At 44.3% G+C, this 23,205-nt stretch overlaps 2 protein-coding genes across 5 annotated transcripts in view; one reads left to right on the top strand and one right to left on the bottom strand.

Moving 5' to 3' along the window:
• The window catches only part of COPB2 (COPI coat complex subunit beta 2), a 39,160-nt gene extending 35,330 nt beyond the window's left edge, over positions 1-3,830 (top strand). The window contains exons 23-24 of one of the 3 annotated variants that reach the window (XR_008558840.1): positions 86-133; positions 3,488-3,830. The gene's annotated coding sequence lies outside the window, so the exon portion shown is untranslated. Of the gene's footprint in view, positions 1-85; positions 198-3,487 lie in introns of those variants that run through there. The other 2 variants (XM_054729456.1, XM_054729457.1) reach the window with 2 other exon arrangements.
• On the bottom strand, positions 198-16,819 carry MRPS22 (mitochondrial ribosomal protein S22). Of its 2 annotated transcripts, XM_008152662.3 has the most exons (8): positions 16,526-16,807; positions 9,871-10,034; positions 8,598-8,762; positions 6,446-6,589; positions 6,084-6,167; positions 4,423-4,568; positions 1,570-1,678; positions 198-332 (listed from the first exon to the last, which is right to left on the bottom strand). In XM_008152662.3, the coding sequence occupies exons 1-8, from the start codon at positions 16,695-16,697 to the stop codon at positions 237-239; spliced, it is 1,080 nt and encodes a 359-aa protein (XP_008150884.2). In that variant the 5' UTR covers positions 16,698-16,807; the 3' UTR covers positions 198-236. The 2 variants fall into 2 exon arrangements, with proteins under 2 accessions (XP_008150884.2, XP_054585433.1); XM_054729458.1 differs by lacking the exons at positions 198-332; positions 1,570-1,678 and adding an exon at positions 3,787-3,934 and having other exon boundaries at positions 16,526-16,819.
• Positions 16,820-23,205: the final 6,386 nt, after the last annotated feature.

Raw genomic sequence — 23,205 nt, 5'->3', positions numbered from 1 at the left:
TCTTCTTACACTGCACTTACCTTACCTTATGTGATTAGGGAAACTAATATCCAGGCACTCAATACAAGTTTTCTTTTTGTGGTAGGGCCACTATTTGGAACTTAAGAAAAAAACAAATAGGGAACTCCAAATCGTAAGTACCTTTTGATTTTGACAATTTTAAACACTCAGATCAATCAATATTAACAGAAAGCTAGTTAGTATTTAGCAAAATGAAATTTATTTGAAAAATATTTTCAGGAAGCTACAGATTGGCTAATGGAAGCTTCTTGATAAGCCTGTAGTGTTAATTCTATATATGCTCCATTCTGTGCTTCTGTTTTTGCAAAAACCTGTTTAAATGGAAAAAAAAAAAAAGTTTTAAAGCAGAACATATATTATTTTTATCACTTTATAGACTAACATTTCTGTAGTAGCAGAGCACCAGTTTAAAAAGCCTTCCAAGTTTCACAATTGTTTTCCTTGTGAAACAATTAAAATATAGCAACTAGAGGCCCCACAAAATTCGTGCGGGGGGGGTGTCCCTCAGCCCAGCTGCACCCTCTCCAATCTGGGACCCCTCGAGGGATGTCCGACTGCCCATTTAGGCCCGATCCTACCAGTTCGGGCCTAAATGGGCAGTCGGACATCCCTCTCACAATCCAGGACTGCTGACCATCTTGTGTGTTGGAGTGATGGTCAATTTGCATATTACTCTTTTATTAGATAGGATAAGCACACTACAGAGACAGAAAAACAGCCCAGTTCAAGCAATACTAATTAATACTAACCACCAGAAGTGCCCTAGTATGGCTATGTCCTCTTTCAGAAAAAAAATAATAAAACCTGACATTGCACCTTCTGCTGGATAAAATGAAAACCCCCTTATGTTCAAGTTTCCCTTGGGCTAGAAAAATTTTTTTCAAGAGAAATCTGGAAGGTTAGTATCAGCAAACTAATTTTTCACTTTAAAGCATTTTGCTTTATCTGGCTTATCACAGAAAACCAGTGTTTGTACTGCAGTTTCTCTCTGTTCCTCTTAGACTGTTCACATCACTGATTGCTGTATAACTACTTTGCAAATGCATAGATAATGTTGGGATAGAAGCCAGATCCACAAACCATGTCTATTCTGAGCATTAGAAGAGATGAAAATTACACAGTGAACGCCCCTTCCTAAAAAATCATATCAATATCAATTCTAAAGATTTTACAGAGGAACATGTTTGAGACATCTGCAGTTCAAAACAATAATGCAACTAAGGCTTGGTATATGCAAGCACCACCATCTCCCCTTCTGGAAACCTGAATAAGAAGGTAGCCCATGACTGGGGACATGGACCACCATGCCCTGCTGGTGATGTCATCAGATGACAGGACTCCGAAGAACGGGGGGCAGCTGTCCCACCATCTGAACTGCTGTAACTACCCCAGCCTACCTGTTTCTAGTGTCCAGACTGAAGAAATACAGGGGCTCTAATCACTATTTCAAGATCACAGACCTGGTTAGTTACCATTAAATATGACGTATTTCAGAATTCTTCCCAACTTAGTTATCACACAACAGCCAACGTGGAAAAGTCCCTTTACCTTAATTAAATGTAATCCCTCAGCAGCCTGCTTCTTGGCCTCTTGAGCTGACTGGCCATCTGGATGGAGGATGTGGTACAGCTGGACCAAGCTGGTGGCATCATCGACTCTACAGAGAAAGGGTTTACTGTTTTTCTCCGTTTGCTCAGTCCTATAAAAGGGCGTGCCTACTTAAAACTAAATTACATTTCAAGTTTCCCTTGGGCCAGAAGAAAATTTTATATTTTTGAAGGCATTTTCAGGGAAATTAGCTAATTTAGGCTTCATACCAACTCTGCAGTAGGTAGTAGGGCAGGAGTCTCTACAGGCAGTTCCCTGTTTATAAAGTATGTTCTAAAAGTGGCTGCATTCTTGGAAGCAGCATCATTTTTCATAGAAACAACATTGCTAATGGTAGATGATTTCTAGGCCAACCCTCTTCACCTGCAGATAATGTAATCCATCCAACTCAGAGGGCAGGAATATCCCTTGACCCCACATGAGCCAGAGGCTGGTGGTAAGGGATGCTCAAAGCCACCACCTGTAAGTATTAGCGGTGACATCTCCTAACGAAATTTTCATTGAGCCTCCATTAGAAGCCTCCTAGGAGTCCAAGGAAAGACTCACAGGAACCCATTAGTTAAAAATTAGCATCCTAGTGAAGCAAATTTGAAATTATGCACATCAGATGAAGGAAAGCCAGAACAAGAATATAATTCAGGATTGTACTTAAATTTTTATCAACATTAAAACTTCCCTATCCTTCACCAGTCACTAACTTCTAACATAGTCAACAACTTCCTCCTGTTTGCCACCTCAAGGACAAGCAGTTATTTAAAAATAACTCTTCTAATATGCTTGTGCTTTGAGGCTCTGCTATGTACTGGCTTCTGGTTGGGGTGGAGTGAGGACACCCTAATGCAGTGATCCTGCTTTCCTATTACCTGAGCTGGGGGATAGAGGGTGGGGTGACAGGAGTAGGTAAAGAATTTCTTAAGCCTTAGAGAAATGCTCAGGGCTTACCCCAAGGTCCATCCACCCTAAAAAGCCATCCCCTGAGAAACCAGACCTGCTCATATAGTAAAACTTTCCAGGGGAAAAACATTAAAAAATGTTCATTATAAATCTATTCTGCTTGTTATAGTCTAACAAAGTCCAATAAATGTGACAACAAAATATTTCCTCAAAATACAAACATAATTCTCTTTAGAGCTTTGGATATGTTAGAATCATGTTTAACTGTTTTTTGTATAGCAGAATCATGTTTGGGGCTTCATTACATTCATGCTAAAGTATAATGCCTATGTCCCACAGAATAATTTAGCTTCACACACAGCCCATATTTGAAATTTTAAAAAATAATGCACATGTTCAAAAAGATTTTAAAAGACTCAATTCAAAACTATCAATGGGCCCTGGCCAGGTGGCTCAGCTCATTGGACACACCAAAAGGTTATGAGCTCATTTCCCAGTCAGAACATATACCTAGGGTACAGGTTTGATTCCTGGTCCCGGCGTGTACAGGAGGCAAGTGATTAATGTTTCTCTTTCTCTAAAAATCAACATGTCCTCAGGTGAGGATATAAAAACCAACAGTGGAACTTAAGTCTGAAATGTTTGCTGATTCCAAATTCTGGTCTGGGCTCCATTCAGCGAGGGCATGCACCCTCTACTGGCTAACCTGGGGTTTGCAGCAAGTTGTTCAGAATCCCAGAGTTTTACTTATGCAGAGTAGTAGGAAAGGTTAACTCAGTACACAATACTCCTTCCCCATATGCAGATAAACTGCTCCAGATGTCATGATATTACTATATCACATATTAGTACACCTTGATAAAAAATATTTAATTTTCAAAGGCATTTCTGTGTTGCTCTAATGTCTTATAAAAAAGTTACTCTGTTTTTATAGTAACATACTTTCGGAATGCTTACATTTCAGAAACTTTAAGAAAACCCATTCACGGGTGATGTCAAAGCTAATGCACCTAAAGGCAATTCACTTGAAGCATCCTCATGACCCCCAGCCTGCTCTCTGCTTATGTGGGACGAAGGTGTGTATATTCCTGCCCTCTGCACTGGATTCCACTACACATGCTGAAGTGGGCTGGCTGGACATCACCTACGGTTAGGAATGCTGTTTCTATGAGAAATGATGCTGTTTTCAAATATGGACTGTATTTCTTAGACCATGCCTATGGCACTTTCTAATTACAAATGCCTTACCTTAGTAGGAATGGTTCAGGTTACTTGGTGGATAATCTCTGAGTCAAAAGGCCTTAGTCTGAAGGTAGCAATAAACCGCCTGAGTCCAGCAAGGGCTTTTTGTGGAAAGTTGACTTTTTTAGTACAGCCATGCTGGTTTCTTGTCCTTGTTATTTTGGCCTTTCTAACCCAATCAACAGAAACATAACCAAAAAAATTTCTCTTCAATTCTACCACAAGTTGTAAATTACACTATTACTTCAGCTAAGAAGGCTGAGCGCATACCAGTCTACATGCTAAAATACAACATTCATTTCATGCAACTTTGAAAGCTATAACATTTTCATAAATTAATGACTTTTACTGAAAAGCCCTAAGAGTAGTCCTACCGGAAAACAAGCACACCGCCCCCCAACCTCCCCCCGCCAGCGTCGGGCATGCCAGGTACCAGTCAGTATCCGGGCATACAGGACAGATCAAAGCCACTTACTCTTTCAAAGAATCTAGCTCTGTTTACACAACACAGAAAACTGGGTTGTGCTGAAAGAACAAACCCATAAATAAACTGAGTTAAGTGAAAGCTCTTTGTCACTGGACAGTACATTTATCACTAGAAAAATAACACAGCTTAAATATAGATTTACTTTACTTAGGAATTAAGTTCATACTTACAAATCTCTCTGAATCTGGTCAATCAGTAAACCATCAATCTTTTTCTTATTTACAAAATACCAAGCCATTCCACCAAAATGCCTTGTTGAACGTAAAAGGTCATATTTTCCATGTTTATCTATATCTTCATAGGTCTGATGATGAACCTATCCACATAAGATGCGATTATTTTTAGAAACATAAAAAGAAGTGAGTGGCATTACTGGATATACATTTACTAGCATGAGTACTGCCCAAGAAAGTATCAGTAAAATCAGGTTTACTTCTATCTGTCTCCACTATCATTAACCAAAAGACGATTTAGACCAACCCTCCACTGCAGACACAAATGGCAGCCTGGAACAAGTTTGCCAAACATTTATAACCAGATCAATTACTTTTCAGCAGCCAAGCACTGTTTATGAAGCACACATATAGAGAAACCACTGGAAATAATGGACCATTATTTCTTGGTCACTAGCGGGGAAAAAGAAATCAAGAATATTCTTTCACTCCCCCCCCTCCTTCTCCTCCTCCCTCCCCCAAAGCTCGTCAACTACCCTATCCCATCAACTACTACTTTCCATCTTATTAACTAACATTCCTTGAGTCCTTGATCTTCTGAAATGAAGACTTTGATGAGGGCATTCCTATGATCACAGGCTTTCTGCTGATTGAAGTCCAGGTTCCTCAGCCTGGCATCTAAGGTCACCTGTGGTAGGGCCCCTCCTACCCCTCTAGTCTAACCCTGACCACCCCTACATACACAGCCACACCAGATGATTGGTCATGTCTCAGGCATTCACTGTTGTTTCCTGCCTGCTCATACTGCCCTCCCCTCTACCTGAGACACCTCTCCTCACCCAACTCCACCCGCCATGTTCCCTGCCCTTTTAGAACCCCTTTTAAGAAACCTATGAAGCCTTTCCTGAGGGCACTTTGTAACCTCTGAGCACCTAACATCTTAGACTGAGGTGATAATTATCTGTATGCTTCTGTAGCACCCTTCCCCACAATCACTTCTGGACTGCAAGCTTTGACACAGCACACACTGTCCTAGCTGCTGTCATCATCTGTACTATCTACAGTACTACCTTACACATAAAAGGTACTTCGGTGATTAAACACACTGCATTTTGGTAAATTTCTGTAAGTAACTTTGTTCCTTTATGATAAATTGAAAAAAGAACAGACTTTGGTCATCACTCACTAGCTGTACAACTTTTAGCAAGCTACTTTTTAAAAAATATATACTTTTATTGATTTTAGAGAAGCAGGGAGAGGGAGATAGAAACATCAAAAAAAAAATCGATGAGAGAGAATCATTAATTGTCTGCCTCCTGCATGCCCCCTACTGGGGATCGAGCCCACAACCCACCATGTGCCCTTACTGGAATCGAACCCAGGACCTTCCAGTCCGCAGGCCACGCTCTATCCACTGAGCCAAACCGACTAGGGCAAGCTACTAAACTCCGCAAGCTTAAATTCTCTCAGCCTTAACTCAAGGGTATTGTAAGGATGAAATACCTGTTAAACATCAGGTCCTTCCTTAACAGGTGTTCAGGTATTCCCCTTCTCTTCACCCTGAATCAAAGCTTATAACTTAACTCATTTGCTATATTAAAAACCTTACTCATAACCATGCTTAAGCTCATACTTTAGAAACTAGAAAATATACTCACTTTGATATAGTCAGCAGAATCTGGCTCAAACTGGGCAACGCAGAGATTAAGGACATCAGCATGCCGGTCTTGACTGTACATGGTCTAAACCCACACAGCAGAGTTGGAATTAGATGAGAAGAACATGGAAGTTCAACACTTAGCCTGACGCCATGACAGGCTTGCCCATCCACATACAGGCACATCTGTGCCCATCAAGAGGTATCCAGAAATAACACAGGCTTTGTGACCATCACATCTGCACTTGAATCCCAGCCATAAGCATTGGAAATGTTTATCAAAGCAAAATGCCCAGCAGCACCAGAGTCAACTATTTCAGCAAAGAAACCGTCACCACTGACTCTGAAACCAAGTCGTCTTACCTTAAGATTTTCTTCCTTGAAAATTATTGGTGTTAAAGTTTTCCGACCTTCCTTGGGGAAATAAACTTGTATCATCCGGTCCCGTTCTTCCCAAGAGGCTTTGCGCAGTGTGCCACTTGGTTCTCTGACGACAATAAAACGCTCCTGAAATAGAAAAGATAATCAAGGATGAGTTTATGAGGATTTATTTTCAGTTCTAGGGTCCCACTATAAATACCATTATGTGAATAATGTGCAAACAGCAATATAAGGTACAGCTGGGAAATAAGAAATGCAATCGTGCATATTTCAATGATAATTTCAAACCTCAAAGACTTGGGTAAGATTTGATACTTCCTCCACTAATTACTGCTGGGCCTCTGACAATCAGAAACCTAAAATGAAAGTATTACTAAGTGCCAACCATGGTCCTAAAGTGAGTCCAATACATAAAATGCTTCAACTAAAAATTTCTGATTTGAGATTCATCTAAATGCATTTCAGATTAAAAAAGTGCTATGAAACCCTTTCAAATTGTTTCATTTCCCCATGCCAAAGTCTCACTTAAACAGACTTTCCTAATTTAGGATCTACGTTGAAAGTCCTGGGAATAAAAAGAAACCCAAAGATGTGTCCAACTGACTGGTTCACCTGCCTCTGGGCTTTCCACTCTTCCAACTGCCAAGTCCCAGACCATGGGATCACTTTGTTCTCTGAATTCCACTAAGCTCTGCGCCACTCAACTGACAGTGTATCCTGTGCAAGATTCTTAACACCTCTCAGACATTGTTAATATTGCTAGAGAGCTAGAAAAGGGCAGGGATTGTGATTATAATTCTTTGCAACACCCAGAGTGACTTACACAGAGCTCTGCATATAGCAGAAAATTGATACATATCTAATCAAATTAACCAGATGGTACTGACTCATCTTTTCAGAGTCAGAAAAAGAGTATCTGAACATGTGTTGAGGATAATTAAAACTTTCATCAAGCACTAGAAATAGAAAAAAATAGCAGATGTCAAAATAACAATTATTCCTCAAAATTATTTTGGTAATTTGAATTCCAAGTTCCTTTTTCCCTTTCAGGTTACAGAATGCTCCCACAGCCCTAACTGTTTTGGCTCAGTGGATAGAGCGTCGGCCTGCGGACTGAAAGGTCCCAGATTCTATTCCAGATAAGGGCATGTACCTTGGTTGCGGGCACATCCCCAGTAGGGGTGTGCAGGAGGCAGCTGACCGATGTTTCTCTCTCAATGATGTTTCTAACTCTCTATCCCTCTCCCTTCCTCTCTGTAAAAAATCAATAAAATATATTTAAAAAAAAAAAGAATGCTCCCACAAACGAGTCTTCGTAGCACTGCAAAAAATTTTAAAGCACCCAAAGCAAAAATTGTAATTAAAATGAAACTGTGATGTGTATAGATCAGGTATATGGTGGTTCACGGACAAACATCGACATTGTCAAATCATGTCTTCTAACCACGACCGTGTCTGACGAAGAGGCTAATATGGGTAGCCCTTTCCCAACCCTCGCATTATGTAATCCTCTGCTGCATTTTGTGGGCTGAATTGTAAATTACTCCTTTTACTCTTTATGTGAAAAGGCTCAAAGGCAAAACTGATGTAAGTACCAGGGTCTCCTTTTGGATTTGACAGCTGAGGGAAGAGGAGGAAGAATAAAAACAATAAGAAGTAGTGTCTGGGAATTATCTGGGGAGATATGCCATTCTTACTGCGAATTCTGAAAAATGAAAACCCTTTGGGCAGTCTGGGTTTCTGGCATCAAGTGCTTAAGAAAGAAACACTCTCTCTCTTCAAACAGCGTCAGCTAAGGAAGCCAGTCTAACCTGGACAGAAAGAATCTCCCTTCTCCCATTGCCTTGAAGACTTTTGTCCCTGGTTCTGTCTCAGCACACCTGTCTCCTTCCTGGAAATCAACCTGGAATATACTGTGTTTGTAATTTGTAGGGGAATGGTAACATGATGTGGGGCTGGTCTGCATTCCTCTTCTTCCTTAAGCTGTATCTTCCGGAAGGTTCTCCCCAGTCACAGAAATTCTGGTTTGGAAGATTCAAACAGCTGGGTCACATGGTGTTGACCCTTGTCCCTCAGTCCCATCTCCACATAGTATTTCAAACAAAAATAATTTCTTTATGAGACATATACTCACCCGGTGTGGTATGCTATATGTTATATCGGTAAACACATATTTGGCTGTTTCTGTTCCTTCCAAAATCTTATCTTCAGCTAACACGTCATTTATTGGCTTACGCTCTTCCAGAACCGGTGGCATTTTTAATCGTACTTTAGCTGCCTCAACTGCCTTTCTTGTAGCCTAATGAAATAAAATATTTCTTAAGGAAAGCCACTTGCCTACAGACAAAAGGATCACCTGACAAATGCGGACACTAATCAAAAACGCTAAGGACTGCAAAGAGAAGAAGCCAGAGCCATGAATTAGTGAGTGGACTCCGGGGCCCTGGCTCTGCTTCTGTGGAATGGCTGAGAGAACCAGCTACAGGTCAACCATTCACTAAACCGGCGGTCGCCAACCTTTCGGACCTCACGGACCACTGGCTGGCAACCGCTGCTGTGAACAGCAAAGGAATGCGGAGGCAGAGCCAGGCCACAAAAGCTGCTTGAAATAGGACAAAGCATCTCATTTATTGGGTGCTTGCTATGTGCCAGATATTGTTCAAATACTCTGAATGTATCTGGCCCACAACTACGTTATGGTGCTATCGTTACCTCATTTTATGAGCAAGAAAACAGAGGCACACAAATGTTAAGAAAATTGCTAGGACGTTGCAGCACTGGGATTTGAACCGAGGCAACTCAACCCCAGAGTCCACAGTCTTAACCGCTGACCGCACTGCTCCACTGTTAACTGTTAACAATGTTGCCTCTCAGGTGAAGGGGAACTGTCCCTCTTCGTGTGACATGCCACTGGGTATTTGAATTTATGCTATGATTATAAATTACTTTTGAATTAGAAAGAAGAGTGATTATGCTTCACGTATTCATACATCAAAGCCTTTTTCCACAAAGTTCTCAATACCCAGGACTCCAGGAGGACCCTGCTGCCTGAGTAGGATGCTATTCATAATCACACCCAAGTTTCAGCCTCAAAGCAGTTCACAATTATTTCCCCAGGAAGGAAGCTGGAGCAGGCAGCACAGAGGAAGAATGCTCAGGCTGGTTTTGGAGCAGAGGCAGCTCTGCTTGAACACCCAGATGCCTGACCCACACGCCCAGTCTGCCTAATTTTGGCCATGTTTCCTGATCCCCCACCTGCTGGCTCAGATTTCTGTTCTGTTCTGTGCCGGGAATTCCCCCCTCGTTAGTGCCTGTGGAAGAGCAAGTATCAGCATCTGGAGGGGTCCTGAAGTATCCTTTAGCCCTTTGGAGAGAGGTGTTCTACCAATGTTCCTGCACTCATGTACCTCTTCCAGCTGCTCCTGAGTCATGAGCTTGTAGGCTGGGGGCTTCAGCGCTTGTATAGCTGGCTTAAAAGTCTTCTGCAGATTCAAGCCTGTCATCTTGGTGAGGATGCTCTGCACTTCTTCATCCATAAATGCAGGTTTCTTGGTCTCAGAGCTACCAGTTTCTGTTAAAATGATTTCAGCAAATAAATGGGAAAAAAAATGACAAGCCAACAAAACCTCTAAATAGAAAAGCTAAAAATAAGAAATGATTAACACAATGTCTATCTCAACACATAATGCTAATACTTATGATATCCATTTATTGATTCATTCCTTCATTTAAAATTTACTGAATATTCACGATGATGAAGATACAGTTTCTGCCAAAAAGGTACTCAAAGTCTAGTGGAGGAAGCAACAGGAAAAAAGTAATGAATGTAATGATATTATTAATAATAATAAAAATAATAATAGTTGCTTTCATTTATAGCGTTGTCTCCTATAGGCCAGAATTACATACATTTTCAGGAATGCTTGTAGCAACCCACAAAATGGGCACTGCTATCCCACTTTTATAAATGAGGCTCCTGGAGCCTGCTCAAGACCTTGCCATTAAGTGCTAGAGCCAGAACTTAAACCCAGCCTCCATCAATGCCAATCGACTGTGGTGCTCCTCAGTGTAAGTGTACAGACAGAGAGGCGCGGAAAGTTGTGTGACTACTGAGGAAGGAATTAAACAGCCTGGGAGCATGTAGGGTGTGATGGGATCAAAAGATGGCTTCCCAAGGGCCTCAATAGGGCCAAGAAAAAAGGGAAGAAAACTCTAGGCCAGTGATGGCGAACCTATGACACGCGTGTCAGCACTGACACGCGTAGCCATTTCTGATGACACGCGGCCGCATGCCGAGGATGAAACATTTGCTGCTCCTGAGGATGAAACATTTGCAAAATAATGTTTTTTCCTCAAAGTGACACACTATCCGAGTTATGCTCAGTTTTTTGGCGAAGTTTCACACCAAGCTCAAAAGGTTGCCCATCACTGCTCTAGGCTGAGGGGTTGCAGCTAGGAAAGAGAGGCCTGGATTGGACATGATACTCAAGAGGCCATCTGGTGTCATGGCAGACCCCGGACAAGAGAGAAGACCCAGATCTCAGTTCTTCCCCAGGCAGTTTTCCTATCCCTTAGCCCCGTAGGAGGCAAACTGCGGCTCGAGAGCCACATGCAGCACTTTGGCCCCTTGAGTGTGGCTCTTCCACAAAATACCACAGCCTGGGTGAGTCTATTTTGAAGAAGTGGCGATAGAATAAGTTTAAGTTTAAAAAATTTGGCTCTCAAAAGAAATTTCAATTGTACTGTTGATATTTGGCTCTGTTGACTAATGAGTTTGCCGACCACTGCCTTAGCCTAACCTCCATTTCCACTTTCATTAAAAAAAAAAAAAAAGTCATTCCTTCCCGGCCACCTCTTCCTCTGTTCGTCTTGTAAATGCTGGTATCCCTGAGAATTCTGAACTACATCCTTCTTTTCTCCCTTCTCACATTCTCAGTGATGATCTCCTAGCCTCCTGTAACTGAAATTACTTCTATATGCAGGAGACTCTCAAATCTGACTCTCCAGCCAAGATCATCTTGCATCGAAACACTAAATGAACATTGCACATGCACGTTAATATTATTAAAACTCCTGTCTTAAACCTGCCTTTCCTACTATTCCCTGTCTTACCACCATAAAATAGGTCCTTATGGTCATTCCTGACTCACCCTAGCCTAAAGCAGCCGCAGTAATAGTAATGACAGCTAACATGTGTTAGATATTTACTATGGCCAGGGCTTACTGAGCTCAGTACTTAGCACATTTAATCCTCACAGCAACCTTGTAAATACTATGATTATCCCCATTTTACAAAAAAGGACACCGACACAGAACATACTGCCTATCATACCTCATAAATTTTCTTTAATCCTCCATTTCCACTGCCACTACCTTAATCAAAGCTATCCTCATCCCTTGCCTTAGCCTCCTTACCAGTCACCCTGTCTCCATTCTGACTCCACTGTAAACCAGTCTCCAAAGAATACATAGTAAACCCTTTAAACTGTAATCTAAACAATAAAAAAGATTAACAAAACAACAACTGATTTTTTTGGAAAGATAAACAAAACTGACAAACCTTTAGCTAGACTAACAAAGGAAAAAAAGAACCCAAATCAACAAAATTATAAACTAAAAAGACATTACAACTGATACCACAGAAATACAAAGAAAGGATCATAAGGCTACTATGAACAACTATATGCCACCAAACTAGACAACCTAAAATAAATAGAAAAATTCTTAGAAATAAACATCCTAGATTAAATGAGGAAGATAATCATACACTTTACAAACTGTCCCCCCGCCCCCCGATATTTCCAGTACCAACCTAGTACCATACATAATTACTGACTGTATTTCCCATGCTGCACTTTGCATCCCCATGACTATTTTGTAACTGTACTACCAATCTGTACTATGGTGTACATCTGAAACTAATATAAAATAATATCGAATGTAAACCACAATTGACATTTTTTTTATTTTAAAAATTAAAAAAACAAAAAATCAGAAAAGATCAATTACTAGTAAGGAAATTGAACCAGTAATCAAAATTCTCCCAATGATGAAAAGTCTAGGACCAGATGTCTTCACAGGTGAATCTTACCAGATATTTAACCCTTTGCACTCGCTTGCTTTTTTCTCGACTCCTTTATTCTACTCGGGATTTAATTTTTTAAATACCCCAGATTTTACAAAGCACGGCAAGTAGAATAAGAAACTGGAGTTTCTTTTCATACAAACTTATTTATTTGGATTTTTTTATATTTCAAATTATTGATACATTCAAAGAGTATAAAAAGAGCTGCTACCGATTCTAACCGTGTTGAGTCACACTCGACATCCGAGTGCAAAAGGTTAAAGAATTAACGCCAATCCTTTTCAAATTTTTCCCAAAATTGGAGAGGAGGGAACATTTCCAAACTCATTTTATGAAGCCAGCATTATCCTGATAACTAAGCCAGAAAAGGGACACTAACAGAAAACTATAGGGCAATATTCTCTGCAAAAATTCTCAATAAAATACCAGTAAACTGATTTCAGCTGCACATTAAAAAGATCATTCACCATGATCATGTGGGTTTTATCCTTGGGGTGCAAGGATGGTTCAGTGTACGCAACTCCATCAATGTGATACATCACAATAGAATGAAAAAAAAAATCACATGATCCCTTCAATAGATGCAGAAAATGCATGTGACAAAACTCAACATCTATTCATGATAAAAACTCTTAACAAATTAGGTATAAAAGGAACATACATCAATGTAATAAAGGCCATATATGACAAACCTACAGCTACATACTCAGTGGTGGAGGTGAAAGGCCTTTCCTCTAGGATCGGGAACAAGAAAGGGGTACCCACCCTCATCACTGCTTCTTGTTAGTACTGGAAGTCCTAGCCAGAACAACTAGGCAAGGGGAAAAAGAAAAAAAAGAAACAGAACTGGAAAGGAAAAAGTAAAATTGTCTCTATTTGCAGATGGCATGATTTAAAAAAAAAAAATTTATTGATTTTTTTCAGAGAGGAAGGGAGAGAGAGAGAGAGTTAGAAACATCAATGAGAGAGAAACATCAATCAGCTGCCTCTTGCACACCACCTACTGGGGATGTGCCTGGCAACCAAGGTACATGCCCTTGACCGGAATCGAACCTGGGACCCTAGAGTCCGCAGGCCAACGCTCTATCCACTGAGTCAAACCGGCCAGGGCAGGTGGCATGATTTTATATATAAAAAAATCCTATATACATAGAAAATACACCAAAAAAATGGTACATCTAATCAACAAATTCAGTAAGTTGCAGAATACAAAATTAATATTAAAAATCAATAGCATTTCTATACACTAACAAATTTTCTGAAAAAGAAACTTAAAAATTATCTCATTTATAACAGCATCAAAAAGCAATAACATAGTAAGGAGGTGAAAACTAACAGAAAACTGCAGGGCAATATCCTCAGCAAAAATTCTGTAGTTTTCTATACTGAAAACATAAAACTGAGGGAAGAAATCGAGGAAGACACAAATTAACGAAAAGGTTATCTGTGTTCATGGATTGAAAGGATATTGTTAAAATGTCCATACTACCCAAAGCCATCTAATCCCTATTAAGATTCCAATTGCAGGGGGGGGGGGGAGGCACGAGTTGGGAAGAGTGTCAATGGGGGTAAAAGACTTTCAACAATAAAGAATTATTTTTTAAAAAAAGATTCCAATTGCATTTTTTTTTACAGAAACAGAAAAAACAATCCTAAAATTTATACAGAACCACAAAAGACTCCGAGCAATCTTGAGAAAATAAAGTGGGAGGCATCACACTTCCTAATTTCAAGCTATACTATACACCACTGAGTATGTTAGCTGTAGAGCTGTCCTATATGGCCATTATGGTAATCAAGACAGTATGTTAACTAGCACATGAAGAGAGACCAATGGAACAGAATCGAGAGCCCAGAAATAAGCCCAGCATATATGGTCAGCTAATATTTGACAAGGGAGCTAAGAATACACAATAGAGAAAAAACATAGTTTCTTCAATAAGTGGTGCTGAGAAAATGCATAATCACATGTAAAAGAGTGAAACTAGACAATCTTGTACCACTCACAAAAATTAACTCAAAATGGATTAAAGACTTAAATAAAAGGCCAGAAACCATAAAAGAAGAAGGAAATGTTGGAGAAAATCTCCTTGACATTGGTCTGGGCAATGATATTTTTTAATATGACACCTAAAGCACAAGCAGCAAAATAAAAAATAAACAAATGGAACAAAATCAAACTAAATAGCTCTGCACAGCAAAAGAATAAATTAACAAGATAAAAAGACAACCTACGAAATGAGAAAAAATATTAGCAAGCCATATATTTGTTATGGGGTTAATATCCAAAATATATGAAGAACTCATACAACTCAATAGCAAAATACAAAATATCCAATAAAAAAAAATGGGCAAAGGACCTAAACAGATATTTTTCCAAAAAGGATATATAAATGACCAATAGTATATGAAAAGATGCTCAACATCACTGATCATCAGGGAAGTGCAAATCAAAACCACAATGAGCTATCACCTCACACCTGTTAGAATGGCTAGCATCAAAAAGACAAGAGATTAACAAAAGCTGGCAAGGATGTGGAGAAAAGGGAACCCTTGTGCACTGTTAGTGGGATTGTAAACTGGTGCAGCCACTGTGGAAAACAGTGTGGAGGGTCCTCAACAAATTAAATATGGAACTGCCATTTGACCAAGTGATCCCGAAAGAAAGAAGGCGCCCCTATAGCAGCACAATTTACAATAGCTAAGCTCTGGAAACAGCCCAAGTGCCCATCAGTAGACAAGTGGATAAAAAACTGGTACATTCACACCCTGGAAGACTATGCAGCAGTAAGAATTCTGCCTCTTTCCCCATCTCTTCACCTCATCTACCGCCTTTTCTCCCCCCCCTCGCCTCCTTTGCCTCCCCCTTTAAAAGCTGCTCCCACAATTAACCTTGTCTTGGTGTAAATAGGATCACTTTCCGCTCAATTGCTAGAAACTTGAGCGACAAAGCTGATTCCTCTTGTTAAACCAGTGGTTCCCAACGTGGGGCACACACCCCACAGGGAGGCAATTTGACTTTTAAGGGGGGCAATTCTAGAATTGAGTTATTAACAGTGAATTTTTTGCCTTCTTATGGTTCTAGGGGCCTCATATACAGTTTATAAATATGTAGTGACATATTTATGCATTTCAGTTCTCTATTATACGTTTTGAAACTCTTTTGCTATTTTTTCATATCGCTTCATATTACTTTTTTAAAACAATTTCTTAGTGATTTCTTCCTCAATACTTCAACTGTCCTTCCGTTCTTTTAGTTTTCTCTGTCATGGATGCCATGCTCTTAGCACAGGCACCAAGCTTGTTTAGACCAAGTGAATGGCCTTTTAAGCTTCCTCTATGTGAACAGTTCACTTTTTGAATAATAAGAATTATATGTCACGGGGGAGGGGAGGAGGCATCAGAATTTTAGAGATGCTTAGGTGGGGCATGGCCAAAACAAGGTTGGGAACCACTGTTTTAAACCTAGATCCAAAGTCATAACTAACCCTTCTCATCAATCCTACCTCCAAAACTGGTTCCCAAACTACCTGTGTTGTCTTATTTCTGGACTTTTGCTTATGCTGTTTCCGCTACTTGCGATGCTTTTTTTTTTTTTTCCCCCTCCCTCGTATGGTTAACCAGGTCTCAGCTTTGGTCATAACCATTCCAGGAACTAAAAATTTTCCGGGCACCCCTTCCAGCCCTTGCACCCTAGTTTGAGTTCCAGTCTTATGTGCGTTCCCCTATCACGGCCCGGTCACAATGCCCTGCCACTTTCCCAAAGGCCCATGAGTTCCTGCGGGGAAAACCCGTGCAAAGAGCTGCTGGTTAAGTGGATAAACGAATGAGCTAAAGCTGGAAACGACAAACCCTGCCGTTAGAGAGAGCGAGCCGACAGGTGAAAGCGTGCCCTGCGGGAGGAGCGGGGCGGGGCGGAGGTGGGGCTCCGCGTGGGGCTCCAGGACGCGCCAGCCGACCTCGGGCAGGTCACTTACCGGCCTCGGAGCCGAGCCAACGGCATGGCATTCCCGCCCCGCAGGGCCCTGGCAGCGGCTGGAGCAGGGCGCCAGGCTGGGGCCGCGCCCGGACCCGGAAACAGATCCTTTCCGCGCCTTGAGGACCTTTCGGGAGGCTCCGAGACAACACGGATGCTCTCAGGGCCGCCATAATTATCCGGGGCCGCTAGCGCCGGAGGATGCTGGGAGCGACCGTCGGTCTCGCGCGGTTCCTACGGCATTCTGGGAAATGTAGTCCGGAGGAGGAAGCCGAAAGCCATGCAGCTTCGGGGCCCTTTACAGGTTGTTTCTGTAAACTGCTTGTTCACACGTGAAAGTGTTCGTGTCCTTCTCTACGCATAGAGCCCTCTGTGCTCTTTTTCCTGGGCCTCCCTTCGTTTCCACGGCTCTAAATAACCATTTCCTACCCAAACTTTTCCCCAGACCCAGGTTTAAATCCAAGTGTCTGAATAGTAGCTTCTCCATTCAAACTTCTCTCAATCCCCATACCCCCAAATATAAATCCTGAGTCCAAGCCCTGATTGCCACCAGCACCATCCATCATCTCCCAGCAACTCACACACTTTATTTTATCTCTCAGAACATTACTCCTTTCCTTCACAACCCTTTCTCAATTTGTGATTACTTTCCTCGTTTATCTATACTTATTTTTCTCACCCATGAAGTTAGTGACTTTCTATATTTGATTATAACATCACCTAGCCTGGTACACCTATGTCCACAGCGAACATTTGTCAAATAAATGACTCGATGAATGATTAAATGATCCTGTTATTTTCGTTCCTGCTGTCCAAGATGTGCAGGTCTTACTCCCCCCTGGACATAGGTTGGTGCCTGTGCTGAGAACTTATCCCACAGCCTGGCTAGAGAAGGGTGTTAAGTAAACACTTGTTTGAATTAGCGGGACAGACAGACTCATCTTCTACCCTTACCTCCTTTCTCTGTTTGTGAATTCATGCCCTGTGGGTGGTGAAGGGGAGAGCCCAGGCTTGGTGCTGCATTCAGGCATGGCTGCTGCGCTGTGCTCCCAACACTTCCTCTCGCACCTAAGTGAGAACAGGTGCCGGGGAGCGGGATGCATGCCGGGTGTCTCCAGCCTGGCCCTTTCTCTGAGCATCAATCATCTCCTTTCCCAAAGCCACTGATGAGAGGACAGGCCTCAGTGGCTGTTTTCCTACTAACATCCCCAGGACAGCACTGAGTAGATAATGAGGGGCACCTAATGCAGGAGGAATGGGTCTATCGCTGTATTAGTTCCCTACAGCCACGGTAACAAATGTGGTGGCTTAAAACAACAGGAATTTATTCTCACAGTTTTTGATGCCAGTGATCTGACATCAGCATCACTGATTCAAAGCACAGCAGAGGCTCGCTTCAGAGGCTCCAGGGGAGAATCTGTTCCTTATCTCTTCCAGCTCCTGGTGCTGCAAGCATTCCCTGGCTTAAGACATCACCCCAATCTCTGCCTCCATCTTCATATCACCTTCTCGTCTGTTACCTCACTCTCTTAGGAATACATATGATCGCTATTAGGGCCCATCTGGGTAATCCAGGATAACCTCCCCACCTCAGAATCCTTAGCTTAACCACTTCTGCAAATACCCGCTTTCCATAGAAGGTAACATTCACAGGTTCTAGGGATTAGGAGATAAATATCCTTTGAGGAAGAAGAACAGTTTTCAATCTACCCCAGCTTTCCAGGCACCAAGCAGATTTTTCTCTCAATATTTCAAACTAAGAGACACAGAAGCTACTCGTATAGTTGATGGTAAAAGCTTGACGTGAATAACCCAATACTTAGCGTTTGTAGCAGCCTTTTTCAGCAACATGCTCTCTGCAGAGAAAGACAGGCAAATGGAGCAGAAGCAGGGAGGGCCAACTATGAGGTGTGACAAAAAGAGAGAGATGGAGGAAGTGCTGTCTTGGCCAGAGCCCCTCCCACTTTCCTTTCATTAACCTCCTTTATGCGGGCAACACAAAGTTTCACTGACATGGAGTAACCAAGATTCCTGGTTCCAGCTGTGACCTTGGGCAGATGCCCACTTCTTTCAAAGCCTCAGTCCCTCTCCTGCAAAATGGGTATAATGGTAGTCCTTACCTTGCAGACTTGGAAGATAAAGGACTTGCAGGACCTGATGGCTGGAGCAAGAAGAGGGTGCCAGAAGGCCGTGCGGCAGCAAGTTGGCAACTTGTGAAGATGTGCAGAGGGGGAGCTGTAGAGAGTTACACGTTGATCAGTTAACATGCTCTTGTAAGCAACAGACATCTTTCCTGCCCAAAACAGAGATGGAGCTTATTGGAGAGATGTTGAGTATCTCACAGAGTTAAAGGGAAAGCTGAGCTTTCCATCCAATTCAAGTTCCCGGTGAGAGAAGCTGATTGGCCTGGGTGGGGTCCTATTCACCCAGGGGAAAGAGGGAGAGCTGGCCCTCTGGTGGACACCTTGCTGCCTCTACTGCTAGGATCCATCAGGCCAAATTTGGGAGAGGGGTCTGTGGAGCAAGAATGGGCCCTACTCTTTGTAGAACAAGAGTATGGTGACCTTTTCATTACCCAACTGTCAGTGATTTGGCAGGGTCTGAACATTTCATTGCTTCCCTAAAGGGACTAGGTTTTTGCCCTGGGCTTTTAGAATTCTTCAAGATGAGGGTGCGGGGATAGAAGTCCAGGAGAGGGATGGAGAGAGAAAAGACAGGACCTGCGGGAGAAGGGTGACAGTCTGGACCAGCGGTCGCCAACCGGTGGCCCGCGGACCACTGGTGGTCCGTGAGGTCTGAAAGGCTGGCGGCCGCTGGTCTGGACTATCAAAGAACCCTTGCAACCTTGAGCAACACCTTGCAACTTCTATCCCGTCTTCAAAAACCTGTCTTTGAAGCCTTCACCAACAGCCACATCTGCCCCCTTTTTACCCGCACCCGGAGGTAAAATTCCCCCTGCTCCTGTTTGGAATGCGAATGCCCCGCATGTTCCCACAGACACCAAGTCCGTGGCCAGGCCCCTCTGTGGCTGAGAAGGGGCAGGCCGCAAGGGGAAGAGTAACGTGAGAAGGGACAAGAGAGGATGGGAGGGTCCCAGGGGAGCTGTAGGATGGCATCCTGAGTGGGGGCACGGCCATTGATGGGAAGGGATGCAGAGTTAGAGAGGGGTAGAGAGTGGATAGGTCTGAGGAGGGAATCAGAGCGCCCCCCTGCCTCTTGTCTCTGAGCAACGGAAAGCGAAGCGACTGGCTGAGAAAAGGTGGGGCTGTGCTGGGAGCTGCAGGAGCAGGAAGTCTGAGGCAGCGCTGGGGGCTGAGCACGTGGCTGCGATGCCAGAACCTGAAGCAGCGCCAGCCCTGGGAGAAGGGGGACAGCGGCAGAGTGCAGGAGAGGAGGCGTGGGAGCCAGGGAACTTTCGGCCAGTTCCGAAAGGAAACGGAAACATGTGAAGGTGTGCCTGGAGGCCCGTGAAGGCTGTGTCTGAGCAGAACGGCCTGAGCAGTGGCGAGGGCGCTGGGTGAGACAGACGGGCAGGCGCTGAGATCCCATCCTCTGTGTGCACAGAGGGAGGCTCCGAGGTGAAGGGTCTCGCCCCAAACCGCCCAGTTCATTCAGTGAGAGACGAGGCTGACAGCTGCTATGCTGGAGAAGCTCTGTTTGCATGGTTCATGGGGCGAGGAAGAACACGGAGATGCCCAGAAATGATGCCCAGAAGGTGGCCCCCAAAGAGAGCATCAGGGAGACTGTCCCCGCCACGAGGCGAGGCGGCGGGAGCGGAGGAGCCGCCCCTCCCGCCGGGAGTTCTCAGTGCATCTCCCAGGTCCCAGTGGCACTCTGCCTCTTCCTCTGACAGCACCCACTCAGCCACAGTTCTGCCCACGCTGGCCACTCGGCACAGAAAACGCTGCCAGAGGCCACGGCCGCGTCTGTGGGTGACGACAGGCAGACTGTCCTGCAGAGGGACATGCAAGGCAAAGGCCCCCGCCGGCTCCTGCCCATCCCAGATGCCCCCCCCCCCCCAGGGACGCGGGCCCAGGGCCACCCCCGGGTCACAGCCAGCGCGGATGTGATCTGGAACAGCCGACGCTTGGCTCCCCGCTCCCACGAGCCGGCGCTGTCAGGATGGTATGTGAACATTCTGTCTGAGGGACATGCTGGCCGGGGTTGAAAGCAATTCCCATCGGCTCAGAACCGGGTGGTCTGTCACGAGGTTATTTTTCAGTTCGATCTGGACTCGGGAAGTCCTTCGGAGCGAGAGCTGGTCTTTGCAAAGGTTAACGAGCCTGCCGGACATTCTCTCATGAGAAAATGTGTTGCAGCGGATCGCCCTGCAGTTCCCAGGTCGGGGCCCGAGCACAGTTTCGCTTTAGACTCGGGGCTGCAGGGTCCTGGGGGTGCCTGGGCCTGGCTGGGGGAGGCCGGCAACAGAATGCGCCGGCCACTCCTAATGGGGAGCCAGACCAAAAGGGCAGAATGTATGTTCTTAGAGTGTTCTAAGTGTGTGTGCCTGTGTGTGCACATGCAATGTGTGTGTGGTGGGGGGACTGTATGTGTCATGCAAATGTGTGGCCATGTGTTTCTGTTTGTCTGGGGGACACGTGCGTAGGTTTAGGTGACCATTTGCATGCATACACATGTGCATGTGTGTTCAAATATGTGTGTACACATGTAAGGTATGGTGAGCATGTGTGTGTGTGTTTGTGTGGTCTTGTGTGTACAGGTGGACATGCATGTGCTCACACATGTATATTGGCCTGGGAATGGGGGCAGTTTAACAGTAAGACCTTTGGAATCAGACCGACACGGGTTCAAATTCTAACTCCACAGTTTACTCCCCAGTTTACGCCCTGGCTACTCACCACCTTGGGGTTCTCCTCTCTGAGATGGGATGACACAGCTTCCACGCGGAACCGGGGAGGGTTAACAGACTTGAAGCAGGGGGTGCTTTGGCCCACAGTCAGTGCCCACCAACGGCTGACCCCATCGTCCTCGTCGTCAGCATCCTGGTCTCATCTTATTCCCGGGAGCTGCGGCAGCCTTCATTCCGTCCTCTGTAAAACCCACCCAGAGCTGAGACAGTGCAGAGGGAAATGAGTTAGACGAGCAGTCCAGGGAAACAAGGCACCAGGCCCACTCCCCTCACCCCGTGAACCTGGCTACAGCAGGAAGTCACAATTTCCCCATCAGCCGAGTGGCACGGCAAGCATCCTTGCTCAGTGAGTTTTCTTTCTGTACTGGTATACCCTGCTCAGACGAAGGCAATCAAATGGTTGCTGGCCACCTTCTGCATACCCAGGCCTGGCAGAGGCTTGTGGAAAATAGGAGAAGAGAATACACATATCCCCGACCTCAGGATCTCCCAGTGAAGTTGACTTATCCTATATAATAAAGAGGTAATATGCAAATTGACCATTACACCCTCATAAGATGGCTGCCTATGACCAGGCTGGCAGGGGGGTTAGTGAGGGACAACCAAACAATTGAACAGCAGGCTGTGTGGGGCTATCAGGCTGGCAGGGGGCCACGAGGGACGACCAGGCCGGCAGGGGGGGCAGTTAGGGGGTGATTAGGCTGGCAGGGAGGGCAGTGAGGGGTGACCAGGTCGGCAGAGGGGGGCAGTTGAGAGTGACCAGGTCAGCGGGGGGCGGGCAGTAAGGGGTGACCAGGCTGGCAGCAGGGGGGGGGCAGTTAGGAGCGACCAGGCCGGCTGGAAGGGGGCAGTTGGGGGCAACCTGACTGGCAGCGGGGGGCAGTTGGCGACCAGGCTGGCACGCAGAGGCAGTGAGGGGTGATCAGGCCAGCGGGGGGTGGGGGGCAGTTAGGGGCGACCAGGCAAAGAGGTGAGCGATTAGGAGCCAGTGATCCAGGATTATGATAGGGATGTCCGACTGCCGGCAGTCAGACATTCCCATGGGGTCCCAGATTGGAGAGGGTGCAGGCTGGGCTGAGGGGATGTCCCACCCCAATGCACGAATTTTGTGCACCGGGCCTCTAGTCCAGTGGTCGGCAAACTCACTAGTCAACAGAGTCAAATATCAACAGTACAACAATTGAAATTTCTTTTGAGATCCAAATTTTTTAAACTAAACTTCTTCTACTGCCACTTCTTCAAAATAGACTCACCCAGGCCATGGTATTTTGTGGAAGAGCCACACTCAAGGGGCCAAAGAGCCGCATATGGCTCGTGAGCCGCAGTTTGCCAACCATGGCTTTAGTCTATAATAAAAAAAGCATAATATGGTAATTAGACCAGATAGCTAAACGACCTTCCGGACGAAGCCGGGGCTGCAAGGACCAAGCCCCTTGCACGAATTTCGTGCATTGGGCCTCTGTTTTTTATAAATAAACAAGAGAGCAAACCATCTTAATCAGGTATAATTGGAATACAATAGACGGCACGGCACATATTTAAAGCATATAACTCCATATTTTAACCTATGCACACACCATAGAACCATCACCACCATCAAGATAATGAACATGTCTCTCACCCAAACATTTCCTCGTTCCCCGGTGATCCCTTCGTCCCATTCTTCCTGCACAACTCCCTCCAGCAGCAACCACTGCTTTCTTTCCCTACAGGTTAGTTTGAATTTTCTAAAGTTTTAATTAAAAAGACATCAGAGGTATGTTGGAATCATAAAGTATGCAGCCTTTTAAAACTGGCTTCTTTCATGTAAT

This window comes from Eptesicus fuscus, chromosome 18 (assembly GCF_027574615.1).
Source record: "Eptesicus fuscus isolate TK198812 chromosome 18, DD_ASM_mEF_20220401, whole genome shotgun sequence".
Classification (NCBI taxonomy): Eukaryota; Metazoa; Chordata; class Mammalia; order Chiroptera; family Vespertilionidae; genus Eptesicus; species Eptesicus fuscus.
The sequence above is the reverse complement of the archived record's forward strand: the minus strand, read 5'-3'. Positions and strand labels throughout refer to the sequence as shown.

What these genes read in the sequence shown, in the direction of transcription:
- MRPS22 (XM_008152662.3), bottom strand. Translation starts at nt 16,697, where the DNA reads ATGGCGGCCCTGAGAGCATCCGTGTTGTCTCGGAGCCTCCCGAAAGGT. An exon ending in CTCAGGAGCAGCTGGAAGAG is followed by an intron (nt 8,763 to 9,870) that starts GTACATGAGTGC and finishes TTATTTCATTAG; the next exon opens with GCTACAAGAAAGGCAGTTGA. An exon ending in CATATAGCATACCACACCGG is followed by an intron (nt 6,590 to 8,597) that starts GTGAGTATATGT and finishes TTTCTATTTCAG; the next exon opens with GAGCGTTTTATTGTCGTCAG.